Source organism: Corticium candelabrum, chromosome 9, assembly GCF_963422355.1.
Source record: "Corticium candelabrum chromosome 9, ooCorCand1.1, whole genome shotgun sequence".
In the NCBI taxonomy this organism is placed as follows: domain Eukaryota; kingdom Metazoa; phylum Porifera; class Homoscleromorpha; order Homosclerophorida; family Plakinidae; genus Corticium; species Corticium candelabrum.
The window spans coordinates 1,422,397-1,439,048 of record NC_085093.1 but is presented as its reverse complement, the minus strand read 5'-3'; the positions used below and the strand labels follow the sequence as shown (position 1 = coordinate 1,439,048).

The window sequence follows — 16,652 nt, the reverse complement described above, 5'->3', positions numbered from 1 at the left end:
ACTAAATTTCCACATTGGTTTTGAGCAGGAGCAAAGAAAATGAGAGAATAAAAAATCAGCTTTGAAAAGGGCAGCAAGGTCGACGAACAAACTAACTTTACACAGACAGATGGAGTGGTATTATAGGGTAGGTATCTAGGATAAGTGTTGTATTGGTCTTTTTTGTGTATGTCATATAGTTCTACGTGTAGTGTGTGTGTGTGTGTGTGTGTGTGTGTGTGTGTGTGTGTGTGTGTGTGTGTGCGCGCGCGCGCGCGCTTGTGCATATGAATCCCCTCCCCCCAGTGGGAACTGCACTACGTGTGACAACACTAAATTCATTCATTCAATCATTCATTCATTAATAGTAAAATTAGAGAAAAAAATCACGTTTATACATGAGTTCATCAATACAGAGGAAACAATTGATTCAGCTGTCCTGTCATAAGAAACTGTTTGGACAGTGACTCTTGGTAGTCCACAGTCTCCGGTCTTACGTTTCTGATGAGCAGAAGAACCTCATTTCCACACCTGAAAATTGACAAGCATACACATGTACAAGACTGTCAACAACTAACATGACAAAAAACACATGCTGCCAATTAAATAAAATTCTCTCTTACTGTATATGAAGTAGTCAGACATTTGCTTCCCGGTTGAAAGCTCATCAAATTTGTATGATAACTTATTCTTTATATTCTTTATAAACATACTTAATTAAGTAAACATCTCTAGAAAAATAGAAATAGATGCTAAGATCACACAAAGAGCAATAGAAACACGAGATCATCAATAAAAATATTATCATCAACACCATTCCAACCCATGTTGTGTAGAATGCTAATTGATTAAAATATATATTAATAATGATGTATCTCAGTTTTTGATTACCTAAATCTTCCTGCTAACTGTACTGTTTTTATGACAACCTAATGTCTTATCTTCTTAGTTTCATAGAAAATGATTTCCTAGTTTCTAAAATTAATGCTGCATAATTCAGTATCTTAAGACTACCCAATAATGCCATTCACAAACTCACACAACTGGTAGACTACAGCATATATTATGAATAAGCAAATTACATTGATCGGGCACTCTTCAACAAACGTTTACAATCTGTTGTTTTCATGCCAGAAAACAACGCAAAACCCATCAAGCAGCTACATCTCTCCAATACTTGCAATACAGACTGTAGATCAACACTACACCAATGACAATCACAAGTAACATATATTTATTGCCATTAGCACTTAGAAATCTCACCGTCCCCCAAGTAGATTCAAATGGCATAACTTCAAGTTGGTACATGCAGACAAACAATCACCAAAATGTAGTGAGAAGTTGAAATACTTTTGCTCCAAACTATCAAAACAAACAAGTTGCACATATAATATACATAAATGACTGCATGTAAGTATTACATAAGCTACAACTGCCATCCCTATTATTTAGCTAGATGCACAATAGCATATACTATAGCTGGTTAATTACAGTAACTACCAACTACCATCTCCTAATTATATAACTCATCAACAAAAACAGAGTCAGTGTTAACTCTAACAATTGATACCAAAAAATCTCTAGCCGTTTACAGTGTTTCAGTGCTTCAGCAAGTGGTGCTAATGTTGAAGAATGACCAGGTAATCCAACACCTTTAATACACAGCTGCCGTAGACAATAGCAATGCTAAAATGAAGCAGCCAATTAATACAATCTACCAATTCAGCAACTGTAGTATAAACAATTGAACTTCAGAGTGACAACAAACCTACTTGAGCAACATTAACTAGACCAACACTGCTTCTCATAGCAGGAATCCATGATAAAGTTAGAGATTCGAGATGCTTCCACTGAACCACTTGTGACAGAATATTACCAGTACCAACAAGAAGAGCAGTAGGAAATCTAAAACTATATATTGTAATTAAATCATACACACTGACAAAATTCTATGACCTCTCTCCTGTCCCAGATACAGAAAATAAAGAAATGTGGAATACATTGGAAATAATTTCTGAAAATGAACTGGTGTCAGTTAGAAAGAGTTCTGGTGGTATTGATAAATTTTTCAGCTTTGTTTGAGATGCCAATAGATAATGGACAGCTCTTACATGTGAATAATGACAAGGACCTTGACCAGAGATGTCAAGTGTCCCAAGATGGAAAGCCCTCTCAAGTACATGAGAGAGACCATCAACAGATGATTCACCCTAAACAGTTGAAATTAACAAAAAATAATCAAAAGTCAACTGTTGTTTTTAACTACTACATTTATGACTGTGTTGTGTGTGGTGTGTGTGTGTGTGTGTGTGTGTGTGTGTGTGTGTGTGTGTGTGTGTGTGTGTGTGTGTGTGTGTGTGTGTGTGTGTGTGTGTGTGACAACCAGAAAGAAGAAATGAAGAGAAACAAAAGAAACGAAGTGATGAACAATTGAAATATGCACAAACCTACTTTAAGTGTATAGAAAAGATTCGTGTGACTCAACCACAGCTTCTTCAAACAAGAAATTTTCCCAGCAGACATCGTGACCAAGCCATCTGAGGTTATGTGAGACCAGCTAAGATCAAGCTCTTCCAATTCAAAAGCTGCAACAGCAATGACTGAGCAAACAGAGTCATTCAGACTCAAATGTGCAAGTCTAAGACTCCTTAGATTGTCTCCAAAAGGTAAATTTGATGAAATTGTGACAGGAATTCCAGAGTATGCAGCTGTTGACAAGCAACATGTTTTAAGCCTAGGTGAGTTTGACAAACAGTCAGAAATTAGGCTAAGACCAGTAGCTGATGACCGAGACATTGTAAAATCAGAGGAATAGCTGTATATCTCCACCGATGTTAGATTCTTTGGTGCTCTTGCTGCACTTACCATATGTCTTGGATTCAGCACAGCCGTGTAGCTCATCAGCTGACTTCTGTCCTTTGTCTTAGACAAAACATGGTTCATGATGCTGACGGCATGTACTGATTGATAGTATACAGTCAAAGAACAAAGTCGAGCAATTGCTGCCATAAAACTTTCTTGCATAGAAGCGTTTGTGTGAGTCCAGCAATTACTACTGCCAGCATAACCATCCATCTTCAGATTGACAAGTTCCTTAAGGCCAACAACTGCTTTAATAATTTCAAGAAGATTAAAACCACATCCAACAATGTCCAGATCCCTAAGACTCCTTAAAGTCTCCTTCTGTTGATTAAGAGTGTTTCCTCCAATGTGATGACATTGCCTTAAACTGAGACTGGTAATAAGGGTACCATATTGACTAAGAAACAATGACAAACCCTTCCTTGTAATCCATATGCAATTCTTAAACGAGACATGTCTACATCAAAATGCGACACTTTCATTAATGTAACAAAATTAAGTGTAACCTGCCTAAAATTAAATCTAAACACATTCCCTTAATGGTGTAAAAGCATACTGTTACAAATACGAGTTTGGTGTGAAAGAATAGAATTAAATTGAAATGCAATTTCGAGCAGTTCCGCCTCAAGCACCTCCTCTCACATCCCACAAGGCAAACAACAGACCGATGATTGAGGATTGAGGGCTTGACTTGCAAGCCATCTTTTATGGATCAAGCAAGCTACGACACAGTGGCAATGTAGGGTTTGTGTGGTAGAATTTTTTGCTGCCTATCATCAATATTAGGGTGTACACTGTGCGAGAACACAACAACCATCCCTATCACTAACTTGTCTCTTTACTTTTTATACCTTGCTAGATCCCCCGTTTCAAATTAGAAGAATTTTTTATTTACTTGTTCATACTATTTATTAGTCGAGAGCTTATCTTCTATTATATCGTCCTTCAGTACATACTAATAGCAAATTACACAATATTGGCTAACGTACTTGAAGATGCATGGCTCTCTTCCTATTCTTCTAAACTTCTTGCAAGTAGCTGAAAGTCGGCAGACTTCTCTTGGTTCCAAGAACGTCATCAGTTCTACTATTAATTCGTCAGGCAAGCACTCCATAATTTATTTGACGGGTCATCAACACTTTAAATTTCCCGGATCCTTCTTTGTGTGTACATGTACAAACTGACAACACGTGACTTTAAAAACTGTTGCTTGAAACAATATACATACCGCAAACATTTTAAAAAATTGAAGAAAAACGCTCCTTCTTTTTAACCCTTCAGAATCGTCATGCGAAGTTCCCTCCCTCTATGACCTTTGCACTACTATGTCACGCCTATAATTATCTAGCGCGCGTCTTTATTATCTAGCGCGCGCCTTTATAGTCTAGCGCGCGCATAACAAAATACTATTATTTGCAACTGTAGCAACATTATAAAAGTAAAAATAACAATTCTGACACGTATAAAATGTACATAAATTGCTCTTTTGAATGACACAACTTTTGTAACTACCTCTAACTGTTTCAATATTTTATTTCGTCTAACTGTTTATTTTACCTCTATTATGCATAACAATCCAATCAAGTTGATTGACTATTTGAAAAATATTGATATGCAAAATGCTAAACCAATACAAAATATTTGCAGCAGTGACTTCACGCTTTCAATTATATACACATATATACACTTAATCCAACACTAAAAAACAACAAACTGTTACTATATACAAATCGTAAAACATAACATAGATCACCTAATACAACACTGTATAAATGAAATATACAACAATATATAAATAGAAATATACAACAATATATAAATATAAATATACAACAATATATATAGAAATATACAACAATATATAAATATTAATATACAACAATATATATAGAAATATACAACAATATATAATAGAAATATACAACACTATAAATAGAAATATACAATATACACAGTCACAGTGTGGCAATTCTCAGTCATCCTCAGTGTGATATTTTATAAAGCACTGTCGCTCAGCAGATGACACACAGAGGGGGACGTTGCATTCTTGGCAGCGATACCTGGTCCTTGAGTTATGCCTGCCTTCAGATAAACAAACAATGCAACGTACTAACCCCTCTGCTATAACTGGCATGTGTGAGCTATACCGAGGGTTTGGCACCTGTTGTATTTGTTGTTGCTGTTGTTGTATTAACAGCTAGCTAGGAGCCTATTGCGAATCGAATACGCTGAGCACAAAATTACAGCCAGTGTACAAATTCGCTACAGTAGCTAGGCCTCACAAAGTCAAGCTAATTTTTTAGGCTACTAAAAATTTAGTCGCCACGCTCAAATGCAAAAACCGCAAAAATCACGTGACATGCTTCTGTCACGTGCGAAATGACAATTACTAATTGTAGATGCAGTAAACAGCAGCAATGGATGTTTCTTGTTGGTTTGCTATACTGTGTCTCGTTACTCGAGTGTCTATGCAACATTTCAGAGAAAATGAATACAATCTAGATAATCCTAAGAAAATTCCGGGAAGGTAGGCCTACGTAATTCTATCTAGTAGTCAGGTAGGTCTTCTTGTAAGTGCACTACTATAGCTCTAGAGTCTACGTATGAAGGGACGCAACGCAGAGCTACGCAACATGGTTTTTGGATGTAACTTTCAGGTTGGCAGAACCAAACTGGCAGTAGGCCTAGGCCTCTACCTAGACTCTAATTAATCAATGTCAGTCGATCGGTCCTAACCGGTTGCGGAAGAATGCATATTTATTCTGTATGTATTTCTCAGACTTCGATACGCCCCTCTGCGTTCAGCATGTAAACCAATTGCATGCTCCAGTCGTCTTGATCCTGCATGCGAGCTGTGTTGTAAAATAGTGTATTCTCTCTGCTAGCAAGATGTGGTGCTACAAACTGAAGCGGAAAGTTCAAACTGTTATTGTGAAAAAGCGAGTGTGCACTAGCAGTTCCTTGTGCACTTTCTTGAGAGAGTCCGAGGCATGTAGAAATTGCAGGTACAGTGTGTGTGTGTGTGTGTGTGTGTGTGTGTGTGTGTGTGTGTGTGCATGTGTGTGTGTGTGTGTGTGTGTGTGTGTGTGTGTGTGTGTGAGTGTGTGTGTGAGTGTGTGTGTGAGTGAGTGAGTGAGAGAGAGAGAGAGGATATTTATATTTATAATAATATGTACCTTTCTGGGACTTACCTGCTGGGCACCCAGGTGAGGGTAAAGACCCCACTCGCCCTACTGAGAGTGTGATGATTACATAATAATAGCGAAACATGTAATGTATTTCAATATATTATACTACGTACATATCTAATTTCTAAGCATAATAGTAATAATAATAATAACAACAATAATAATAATAAGTAAATTAAGAAACTTGTCTGTCTCTCTCTCTCTCATGTTTCTCTAGCTTTATCCATGAGATTATGACTCGTTTCAGTCGTTGGGGAGTTTCTATGGTCTGGCGAACGGTCCTTTGACAATGACGTTCAGTGCTTTCCTGGTGGTCATTTATATCCACTAGGCGTGCTGTACCGATGTTCACGGTCACCGTAATGCCTGCAATCCATATCAAATTGGCTAGTCATTGATCACCGTGTGGACTACACAGAAACATGTACCCCACTGGGCTCACCTGCTGGGTTGGTGGGCGCCCAGATGGGGGTAAAGACCCCACTTGCCCATTATGGAGGGGCATAGCGACACATTGTGTTGTACTCAACTAGATCAGTCTGGTTCGCAACGTCTCTTGTTAAGAGCAAATCCTGCCTCAGAGGTGCTTAATTATACCATCATGGTCGCTTAAACAGAAAACGCGACTTTACATAGGATCTGACTGGATCCAAGAAGCACTGTTTTGTGTAAATGCTTCAGGTTGTGATGACCTGGATATAATGTCCAGCCACCATGCAATACCTTCGAACCAGACTGATCTGGTTGAGCACAACATGTTCCATGCAATGGTACGTGTTGGGAGTGTCGGGGCAGCACTTTTCAGAAAGTGTTTCTTGGATCCAGTTGGATCCTGCATAAAGTCGTGTCTTCTGTCTAGATGGCCATGATGTTCTAAGCACCTCTGAGGCAGGGTTTGATTCCCGTGCTTACAAACCAGACTGTTCTTGTTGAGCACTACAAAATATATATTAGATACTTTGTGCAACTTGTTAATTCCACACATTTCTTGCTTATTATTTCCTGTTCACTCAGTTATGTAGAAAGGCAAGAGAAACAACTACGTCTAGAACGAGATGATGGACCTCCATTACTCTCCAAAGCACTAGCATCAGAGTATCAGAATTTCTCCTCTCCACTGTAAATTGCACATGTTTTCGTAGCGACAATGTGCAAGTAGCATTTCTTATTTTGAAGGTATCCAGGAAACTACCCCCATAATGTTGAATGCATTTGGTTGTTCAAACCACCTTCAAAACAACGAAGAAGACTCACAGTCAAGTTTCTTGAAATCAATCTGGGAGAAGAATCAGCTGATTGTGAAATGTTTGCTCGTGATTTTGTGCAAGTTCGGTTCATATCCAGAAAGAAAAATCCCAGGACTGTGTTTCCTAACATAAAGAAAAGAAGAGTTTTCAAAACCAAACTATGTGGATCTTCGTTACCCATGAGCTACAAGAGAACTCGGCTGGCACATGTAGTAGAAGTAATTTTTAGGAGTGATTCATTGTACTCAAGCAAAGGATTCACAGCTGTGTTTCAAGGATTTGATGAAACCAAAAGCAAAACAATCCTTGTTCAAGGTACAGAGTACAGTCTAAATTAAGTACAGATCGTGTCCTTTAGTTTGTAAATTATCACGTTAGAGCCAGGCGAATCCTTATCAAGCAATCTTCGTTATGGCTTAGTCTGTTCACGCAATGTAACTAATGGTTCACGTTTGATCAGTATTGTAAATGGTAATAAAGGAGCCATTCTAAAAGGTAACTCAATAACATTGACGTAATCATAGTAACTTTACAGCAATTTATCTGTTTTTGAGTATAGTTTCAACTGCCAAAGATACAGATGACAAGGTTACGTCTAAGTTTTAGTAGCCCGGGCTTGAAGTTCTTGCACAAGAACTTGGCCTAGGCTAGTCCTTACAAGGACTTGCCTAGGCCAAGCTTTTGGCTAAGAACTTCAACCAGGTAGTGCGTCTGCAAATCATCTCATGTGTGTTTTGTGCATCAAATAGAGACAGGCTCAGTTACATACAAACCGAACTAAACTCAGTGAAGCAGTGGAATTGTATGAGAAGTATAATGGTGACTGTGACGTCAGAGATCCAATTCTAAAGGATATCTTGGAATCCACTAAGTCTGTTGACTGGCATGCTGTGCAATGGGATAGCGTGTGGACGTCCCCAACTAGCACTGTACTGTAGAAATCACAAAGCGTCAGACTACTATACTACCTGCTACAGCTGTCAAGTGACAAGGTCTCCTGATGTGCAAAAGTATGTCCCAGCAATATTGATATAGATATACAGTATCATTGGTAAATATCTAGCGGACTGCCTCACATTAGCTATTACAAGTGCAGCTGGTGTTTAGTTAATTAAGCAACATTGTACATTTCCTTACAACTAGGATAGCTTGGTGCTTGTGTTCAACGTTTACATCAGTCGCTAACCAGTGAAAGCAGTTCTTCTTGTAAACGTTTACACTTTTTCTGTGCACAGTGTATTATTCTGATTTGAGAAGCTCAATAAAATAGCAAGCTATTTCAGTCAATTGAACTATCATGGGATTCATCAGGAGCTTGCAGTTTCATTGCAGAGGATGTTTCCAAAAGTGTCCAGTTGATACCATGCAATAGCTGCATGCACGCAGATGCACCACAGGCACAAGGACTATTGTGGTTACTAATAATTTCTTTATTAACAAGTTGCCTTCAGGCCTCATAAGAAACCATTCTTGGCCTTAAGTGCTGTCCTATAAATGGGTGCTACTTTTAGCTTTACCTTAAGGCACTCCAAGTAACCCATTTCTTTTCCAATGTGCACCACAAAACTACTTCTATAGCCAGGAGTATAGGGAACATTTTACAAGCTCAAAATCATCTCTTCTACAGTTGCACTGAACGTGTTGTGCAAGCCTAGAAGGACAAAGTAAATGTTATGCCTAACGAGTTTTAGTGAAATATGACTGTGTAACAATTATTTGCTAGATTACAGGAAACCATGAGTAGTGTTTACATTTCACACAACTATTGAGGCATGAAGCAATGTAAACACCATAATAGGATACAGTTAGGGTAACAATCCAGGCAGACTCCTATTCTGAAGGCTATAATCAGGAGGAATCAGGAGGTTGCATAAAACATAAGACTGGGTTGAGTTGAAAGCAGTCTGAACCAGACAACCCATGCAACCCGATAGCCAACTGTTATACAGTCCATTGCTGCTTGCGCTACCAGTTATTCCACTTTGCCAGCCAAAATGTTTTTTGATCCATGTGTGTAGTTTAAAAATGTTAAATGGACTCACAGAGCAAAGTTTTTGTTCAGCTACTAGTTCCTTTTAATTAATTAATTTCAACTAATGGACACTGAAAGTTAAGATGTGACTCCAAAAGATTTACTATAACAAATTAGCGCACATGCAAGGCTTACATAAAATGCTAGGTTTGGGCATGTTACTAAAGAACCAGTCTGAATTTGTCTCAGTCCAAAATCTAGCCATGTATACATGGATAGGTATGACCCTACTTGCCTTGATTATTACCCCAGGGCTCAAGTAAGCCCCCAAGCCCAACTTTGGCCAAGGCTCTAAAATTTCACACCATTCAGTCCTCTAATTAGTGCTATTACTGGTGCTGTCACTAGTGACAGTTTGCTTCCCATGGTTGTGAAACGTCAAGTAGGGATAGGGCTTTACTAAAAAATTGACACCTACAGTTGTTAATTGGCGGAAATGATTGCCCAATTAAGTTAAACAGCATGCTCCAACTGCCACTACACCTAAAATATACAAACCTAGTCTTCCATATGTACCATATCTGAGTCATCAAACCTTCAACACGTGGTCAGTCAGCAGGTGTGCGCAATTTGAAGAATATTATCATTTCTACAAGCGCAAATCTAAATTTAGCAAACACTGTGGAAAGCGCCAATTCGCCAATTAGCACTAATTAAAGGAGTAAAAGGTGTCAAAATCTTAAGCCTTGGCCAAAGTTGTGGCTAAGGGCTTACTTGAGCCCTGGAGTAATAATCAAGAGAGTGCAGTAAGTACCTTGAAACTTAACACATTAATTCTCTTCAACACAATACAGATATCTATTTGCTAACAATGCTTGCAAAGTTTCATAATTCTTGCCAAAACTAGAGTTTGGCAAGTTATTATGAGCTGGCTACCACCTGACATTGCTTTCAACTGTACAGAACTATTACAGTCACTATTACACTCTTGAAAATCCCTCTAGTGTGACGAAGTGATAGACAGATGATGAGTCTCTGCAACTACTGATATTTTAATTAGCCCTATAACAGAGGATGCCTACATAAACACCAGATGGAGGGAACTATACTTCCACTGGCATTCTTCTCATCAGCTGCTTTGCCACCCTCTATTGGCATGCACATATAAGAACACCACCATGAATCTGGATTCGGCACTGACAGGCATACATATGCAAACATACACAGACACAGACACACACAGACACACACAGACACACACAGACACACACAGACACACACACACACACACACACACACACACACACACACACACACACACACACACGTGCACCAGCAATATTTACCCCTAAGGAACAGCACACAGAGTGTTATGACATTCTAAACATTTCATATAGATATTATATTATGTAACAAATCAAATATTGCATAACTATTTTACCAAACAATCAACTGGCAAGACACACCAAGTCCTGATCTCCACTATAATACAATATAAAGGTCACACAATAAGTAACAGCAAAAAGACACAACTCAATACCATGTACAGCATTCATCACAAGCTAGCAAGCACATTGATGACAGCATGTTTACTGAGAGCAGCAATGTCAACAAAATTGTTAGTTAATACTAAATGACCACTAGTACAAAGTCATCAATTTTTAATTTTTTTTGAAGATTCATACCTCAATATATTTTTAAATATTGTCCATGTCAATAATACAGCAATCACAGAAACTCTAAAAAAACTCAGAAACTTGCTACTCTATCATAAATCAGTTTACTCAGTGAGACGAACCTCACTGCTGATGTCAATTTCTTCTCCACGGAAGGGCCTGTGCTTTGCCGACCTGCTACCTCGGATGCATAAAATTGCTGAACAGATCAGACTGAACGATAGACGGCACCTGATGATGCTTATGGTCTCAGTGTAGGTTTTCTTTGTTTTGATTGATAGTAATTCAGCTATTCTCTTGTAAAAAAATTGACGCTTCTTTCCCCATTCCACCAGTTGCTGCAAAAACTAGGGATGTGGAAGTTGCATTCTCTATCTCCCTCACACGTTTGCCATATTCCTGTTCTCATTTTCATGGGTTTTGTAGGCTGATGCCAGAGAAGTAGATTGCATGTTTGAACGCACGTTCGGGTAGAAAACCCTTACATCAAAAAATGCACGTTGGGAATGCTGCCATACTCCTCTAGCTGAAATGTCTAGGCGTGTGGTCATCAATAATGGCTGTTTTATGCTGACTTAATTAATACAAAAACCTAAAATGATAAGATGTTTATGTACTTTTGCAAACCCTTGAGGCTTCAAGTAATTCGTGTTTTGTCCTAAGGTCATGCATATGCATACAATTGCAATTCCAGTTGGACAAAGCAATTGCAAAGCCAGTTATTTCAAGCTTTGTCTTCACAGGTCATACTCTAATGACATTTAGTCATAGAGTGAATAGTAATCATCCTGTAACACATAGTCTGCACAAAGCAGAAAAAGTTTCAACATCAGAACCAAGTATACTGATATCTAAGCTATTTCTTCACAGTTCAACACACACCCTCTTACTCATACATTTTACTCACTCACTTCTGTTTCTAATTTTGTGCTACACATTGTGATAAAAGAAAATTTTCCTTTGCTCTAGCCCAGAATCAAGCAATTTGTTACATGGTGACATGATATCTGATTATGTCCAACTAAGCAGCGCAACAAGATTTACCAACAAAGCATTTCAGTTCTGCTGCCATTTTAGTGATACAAAGGAAATTTCAGTAAACAGTTGGTCTAGAATTTTAATTTTATCAATTAAATATCTACATCCTAACTTATTAAGTTTTCCGCTCCTTAAAATCTTCTAAAATCCAGTAGTAATATTTCAACTGATATACATACAGTTATTTCTCATCCATTGCTCCAACTCTTCACTCACACTCTTATACTTGGGTCAATGTCATCAAAGTAGCAGTGCTGCATCGCTTTTTCAGCACACATTCGACGACTAGGAGCACAGACTAAGAGGTTCTGCAGTAATTCTCGACCAGAAGAACTCAGTGTTGGTGTCACAGATGCCAACGGTATAGCAGAGAATGCAGGAAAATCCCTGTACTCGGGCATCTTTTTCATGTCTGGCCATGTAAGCTCATTAGGAGTTCCCAACAGTTTAAATATGCGTCGAAGCTGGTCATCGACATCAGACCCAGGCAGTAAAGGTCGACCACCATTTGCCATCTCTAGAGACCAAACAGGATTTACGATAGCAATAACAGAAAATAAAACAAAATGAATAACTAATAGACTGGATAATATGAACTAATGACCTGCAAATATGCAACCAGCAGACCACATGTCAATTGAAGTATCATACATCTTAGCTCCCATCAACACGTCAGGCGGACGGTACCAGAGAGTCACCACCTCAGCCGAGAAACGTTCCTTGGGAAGACCAAAGGCTCTGGCTAATCCAAAGTCTGCCAACTTCAACTCTCCACTCTTGCTAATAAGCAAATTCTGCGGTTTCAAATCTCTATGGAGTACATTGTGACTGTGGCAGAATTGTAGACCTTGTAAGAGATGGAACATAAACGACTTGACAGTATTGCTATCGACCTTTCCCTTGCAGCTGTCAAAGTATTTCTTCAAATCTTGATCACAGAACTCGAAAACCATCGTCAGCCTGCGATCGCTATGCAGGACATCATACAGACGAACAATGTTCTTGTGTTTGAGCTCCTTGAGAAGGCATATTTCACGCAGAGCCGAGCTGGGCACGCCTTCATCTTCGTCGTCGAGTCTGACGCGTTTCAAAGCCACTATCTCTTTCGTTTCTTTGTGTTTTGCTTTAAATACAGTCCCATACGTTCCCTCTCCCACCTTCTCTAGCTTTTCATACTTCTGCATTACCTACCAGTGTCAAAAAGAGAGAACAAGCCAGCGACTAGCGCACTCGTCTAATTAGATCGAAGGTCCCGGATATATATTAACTTCTCGCATCTACTGTAACAATGCTGGTCGGTTTGCCGTCGTGTCGGCCCTGTATTCTGATTCTTGTATTGACTAAGAGATGATGCCTTCGTAATATGACAATCTCTGGTCTCTAATAATTAATTGAGTAGGTATTTCCTGCATCATGCATTATTAATCGATTATTCACTGCGAACAAAGCTGCAGCTGCATGTTCCTCATCCGTTTATCTGGTTCATACACAGACAGGCGTGCATGGTGATTCGTGTACACTAGAAGAACTCATGAATACACTCAGAGTGCCCTGCAGGCAGTACCCAAGGCATCCAGCTTCTTTCGCACGTGCAAGAGTGCGGTGCATGGTGCTAGAATCACGCCGCAGCATTTGCATCGTTGAGACGGCATCCAAAGAGGTTTCTATCATCGGCGGGATCCACAGCCGCTGTTAACACCACGGACTTCTGACGTTGAATGATCCAGCACTTCCGCCCAGTGACTCTACTGACTGTCGGTGATGCAAGACTTCAACAATGTAACTAAAGTGTTACTTCATCTGAAAGGTGTAGATGCATGCTCTCTGTATTACTGAGTCATTCCTCATTTGCTAGTATACACAGACTACTTACAAGAGTAGCAAACTGTCTCTAATTATAGAGGGCAATTGTCTGTTGCATTATAATCTCAGATCGAGAGCGGATCCGACACTTGTTTCCTGGGAATCCAAAGGCTGCGACTAACCAAACATAACTGCAATAGAAATTGATTTGTGAAGAAGCTATTAGCGCAGACAAAAGAAACAACGTCAACTCATTTAGAGAAGATGTGCAGACATTCACCGAGATCATGACATTGTAACAACTCATACATGAGAATGACTTTTCTCTAATTCATAATCTAGTTATCCTATTACAAGACATCAACTTGATGACCAATGTAAGTACGTTGTTCTAATATACAATCATTACTAATAATGGTCAACTTTGCTTACTTACTGATTAAACATTACTACTAATTCTAGATAAAACAATACAACTATTCTTGGAGAAATATGACATGATTAGAGGCTAGCATCAGGGATATTGTCAACAGAAAGATGAGGTCAAATAACAAAGAATGGCAAAAGCTTGAAAAATTTCCAGAGCACTCAAATTGTCTATTTCATTGGTTAACACCTGTTGGTTAATTACATTACTAGAGTGACTGGATCTCATGTAAAGCTTTCTGCTATTGTGGTTAAAGAGACACTACCTAATTCCTTTGAGGCCTTACAAGGGCATTCCACAAACAGGAATGCAAATATATTGATCAGGCTTTTGAGTAAAATGGGTATGCAAGAACCAGCTGGAAGATTGGGAAGCTCCAAAGAAGAAAATATAAGAAGGTATGTAACCGCAGTGTGAAGCAAGGTGCTGCCAACAGAGAAAACAGACCATGAGAAAATGCAATTCTGAAGATTAGAAAATGACTAAATTGCATTATCTTTAACCACGTTAACCATTACAGGTTACCGGGAGGAACCCATGGCATATTTGAATACCATATTTGAATAGCCGCAACTTCATACTTTGTTCAGTCGGAACCATGCATCAGAAGGATCAAGTTTGTCTAGCCAAGTGTGTTTTGGTCATCATTATTTGCGCTTGGTGTCCACCAATGCCTGTTCTTGCAAAGGAACTAACACCAGGGAGTGGCAAGTAAGTGAGTATTAAAGCACTATTTGTCATACAGAATATCCTATACTGCAAGTAGAACAATCTGCTGTGGTTGACATATTGCTAGTAATTCTTTTCTGCCTCACCCATCTTCAGGCAATGAATCATGCATGATAGCACCCCACACTCATGAAGCCTCAGTTGAGCCATGGAATTCAGTCCATTTGATAGCACATACCACAGTACAATATACCTTGTGTCCTCACAGATAAGCAATCTTGCTCTAGCATGTACCACTGCATTTTCTTCACGTTCAACAAGTCTTTGCTTGACTTTCTTAGTAAGGTGGCCTTTCTTAGTAAGGCCACCTGCAAAGAGACTTGTACACTATGAAAATAGTAATATTGTCTGTGTTGTTTTAGAACAATTCCTAGTCGACAATGCTACCTACAGAAGAAAGCACTAAAGAAAGAATGCAAAATTGACAGATCAATCGGTTGGATCCAGCAAGAACCTAGGTTAGACCATGAAACCGCTACAATCACAATTTTAGAAATAATTACTCAAGCGTTGCCTTCATTTCCTTACAATTCCAGATGCAGATTAGTCTCTTACGACAAAATAATACCTTTGCCTCAAACCATGTTAGACCCAAGAGTAGACAGTCTTGAGTTTCCATCCATCATTCTGAATGCATCGTATTACAAAATGTGGTGCATATGGACTTCAAAAGCATCAGCCCACCACCGGTACTATGTGGCAGTGGAAAAGTTAATTGCTAATGATGCTAACAACAGCACAAAGCTCTGCCTGCACATCGACAAAGAGAGAAGAACTTGTCAGAAAGGGTCACTTCCAGCTAAACTTCCTGTTGCAGTCACTACCACAACAGGCAAGCTCCACATCAGAGTTGAATTCAGTAGAGGAGATGCCCAGGAAGCATCTGTTACTTTGATTGGCCGATACACTGAAGTTCAAATATCAACTCATGTACCAGGCCAGACCACTACAGCACAACCTCTATATCTAACAGGTGCAATATCTTAAGTGCTCCACACACTATGTCTCGTTTGTTTTCATTCCTTACCACTGTTCGTTGTTTTCCTTCCAGACCAATGCCTAAACAAAACAAACCCAACAGCACCAATGATTAACCATTACTACTTTGACCCTGTGAAAGAAGACTGTATAAAGTTCAGACGTGCACACGCTAACAGAGCATCACGTTATACGGGACATGAATTTAAAGACATGAGGACATGTAGACAACAATGCGGTGAGTTCGGCGCCGGACATTGCTTTTTGCACCGTTCTAACCTTTGGTTTTTCTCTTTCCTTCCCTCTATTTCTCGTCACCGCAGTTTTCCAAAGTATGAAAGTAAGGGAGAGCAACGTTGATGTCAACTCGAGTGGTGACGTCACTAACTCCGTTGTGAACTGTAGAGATTGCGCAGTAAAGGAGCGTCAAGCTCAGCAGCAGCCAAAGCGGGAGAAACGGGAGAAGTTTTAACGAATTCCTAGGAGTTATGGCATCATCCCATTTTTCTAGTACAATATAGATACGAAAACTATAAAGATGCAAGGAACAAGCGACTGAAGACAGGTGAAAACACCGAGAATTCTATTTAACTCATTTTCATTGTAAAGTTCTTATATTACCAGCTAGAGAAACAACATCTAATACTACCTATGTTATTGTTGTTTACTATATTGAAGATTTTAAGATTCTACATACTGAAGTAACATCCTATTTCATGTCTCACTTGTTTACTCATCACACGCTTGTCTTTT

At 39.1% G+C, this 16,652-nt stretch overlaps 4 protein-coding genes across 9 annotated transcripts; 2 read left to right on the top strand and 2 right to left on the bottom strand.

Annotated features, from left to right (window-relative positions):
* Positions 1-303: 303 nt before the first annotated feature.
* On the bottom strand, positions 304-4,339 carry LOC134184297 (uncharacterized). Of its 5 annotated transcripts, XR_009970643.1 has the most exons (9): positions 3,831-4,339; positions 2,431-3,298; positions 1,936-2,189; positions 1,752-1,884; positions 1,550-1,665; positions 1,243-1,341; positions 1,062-1,181; positions 603-710; positions 304-510 (listed from the first exon to the last, which is right to left on the bottom strand). XR_009970643.1 is itself a non-coding variant. In XM_062651951.1 (8 exons), the coding sequence occupies exons 1-8, from the start codon at positions 3,953-3,955 to the stop codon at positions 665-667; spliced, it is 1,761 nt and encodes a 586-aa protein (XP_062507935.1). In that variant the 5' UTR covers positions 3,956-4,339; the 3' UTR covers positions 304-664. The 5 variants fall into 5 exon arrangements, 3 of the variants coding, with proteins under 3 accessions (XP_062507935.1, XP_062507934.1, XP_062507936.1); XR_009970644.1 differs by lacking the exon at positions 1,062-1,181; XM_062651951.1 differs by having other exon boundaries at positions 304-710.
* An 895-nt stretch (positions 4,340-5,234) lies between these two features.
* LOC134184605 (uncharacterized) lies at positions 5,235-8,553 on the top strand. The gene is made up of 7 exons (XM_062652340.1): positions 5,235-5,368; positions 5,727-5,846; positions 7,044-7,148; positions 7,206-7,591; positions 7,655-7,771; positions 7,836-7,864; positions 8,026-8,553. Exons 1-7 carry the CDS (start codon positions 5,259-5,261, stop codon positions 8,212-8,214), a joined length of 1,056 nt encoding a protein of 351 aa, XP_062508324.1. The 5' UTR covers positions 5,235-5,258; the 3' UTR covers positions 8,215-8,553.
* Positions 8,554-10,587: 2,034 nt separating this feature from the next.
* On the bottom strand, positions 10,588-16,272 carry LOC134185102 (cyclin-dependent-like kinase 5). Of its 2 annotated transcripts, XM_062652901.1 has the most exons (5): positions 16,179-16,272; positions 15,949-15,980; positions 14,011-14,112; positions 12,567-13,956; positions 10,588-12,479 (listed from the first exon to the last, which is right to left on the bottom strand). In XM_062652901.1, the coding sequence occupies exons 4-5, from the start codon at positions 13,144-13,146 to the stop codon at positions 12,175-12,177; spliced, it is 885 nt and encodes a 294-aa protein (XP_062508885.1). In that variant the 5' UTR covers positions 13,147-13,956; positions 14,011-14,112; positions 15,949-15,980; positions 16,179-16,272; the 3' UTR covers positions 10,588-12,174. The 2 variants fall into 2 exon arrangements, with proteins under 2 accessions (XP_062508885.1, XP_062508884.1); XM_062652900.1 differs by lacking the exon at positions 14,011-14,112.
* Positions 14,133-16,527, top strand: LOC134184053 (uncharacterized). The gene is made up of 6 exons (XM_062651654.1): positions 14,133-14,903; positions 15,284-15,379; positions 15,458-15,894; positions 15,973-16,137; positions 16,223-16,239; positions 16,305-16,527. The coding sequence occupies exons 1-6, from the start codon at positions 14,791-14,793 to the stop codon at positions 16,380-16,382; spliced, it is 906 nt and encodes a 301-aa protein (XP_062507638.1). The 5' UTR covers positions 14,133-14,790; the 3' UTR covers positions 16,383-16,527.
* Positions 16,528-16,652: the final 125 nt, after the last annotated feature.

What these genes read in the sequence shown, in the direction of transcription:
- LOC134184297 (XM_062651950.1), bottom strand. Translation starts at nt 3,955, where the DNA reads ATGGAGTGCTTGCCTGACGAATTAATAGTAGAACTGATGACGTTCTTG. An exon ending in GTATCTGGGACAGGAGAGAG is followed by an intron (nt 1,885 to 1,935) that starts GTCATAGAATTT and finishes ATATAGTTTTAG; the next exon opens with ATTTCCTACTGCTCTTCTTG. An exon ending in TTGAATCTACTTGGGGGACG is followed by an intron (nt 1,182 to 1,242) that starts GTGAGATTTCTA and finishes TCATTGGTGTAG; the next exon opens with TGTTGATCTACAGTCTGTAT.
- LOC134184053 (XM_062651654.1), top strand. Translation starts at nt 14,791, where the DNA reads ATGCATCAGAAGGATCAAGTTTGTCTAGCCAAGTGTGTTTTGGTCATC. An exon ending in CTAACACCAGGGAGTGGCAA is followed by an intron (nt 14,904 to 15,283) that starts GTAAGTGAGTAT and finishes GTGTTGTTTTAG; the next exon opens with AACAATTCCTAGTCGACAAT. An exon ending in ACAACCTCTATATCTAACAG is followed by an intron (nt 15,895 to 15,972) that starts GTGCAATATCTT and finishes TTTTCCTTCCAG; the next exon opens with ACCAATGCCTAAACAAAACA.
- LOC134184605 (XM_062652340.1), top strand. Translation starts at nt 5,259, where the DNA reads ATGGATGTTTCTTGTTGGTTTGCTATACTGTGTCTCGTTACTCGAGTG. An exon ending in GAGGCATGTAGAAATTGCAG is followed by an intron (nt 5,847 to 7,043) that starts GTACAGTGTGTG and finishes CTGTTCACTCAG; the next exon opens with TTATGTAGAAAGGCAAGAGA. An exon ending in CAGAATTTCTCCTCTCCACT is followed by an intron (nt 7,149 to 7,205) that starts GTAAATTGCACA and finishes CTTATTTTGAAG; the next exon opens with GTATCCAGGAAACTACCCCC.
- LOC134185102 (XM_062652901.1), bottom strand. Translation starts at nt 13,146, where the DNA reads ATGCAGAAGTATGAAAAGCTAGAGAAGGTGGGAGAGGGAACGTATGGG. An exon ending in TGCTGGTTGCATATTTGCAG is followed by an intron (nt 12,480 to 12,566) that starts GTCATTAGTTCA and finishes TTTGGTCTCTAG; the next exon opens with AGATGGCAAATGGTGGTCGA.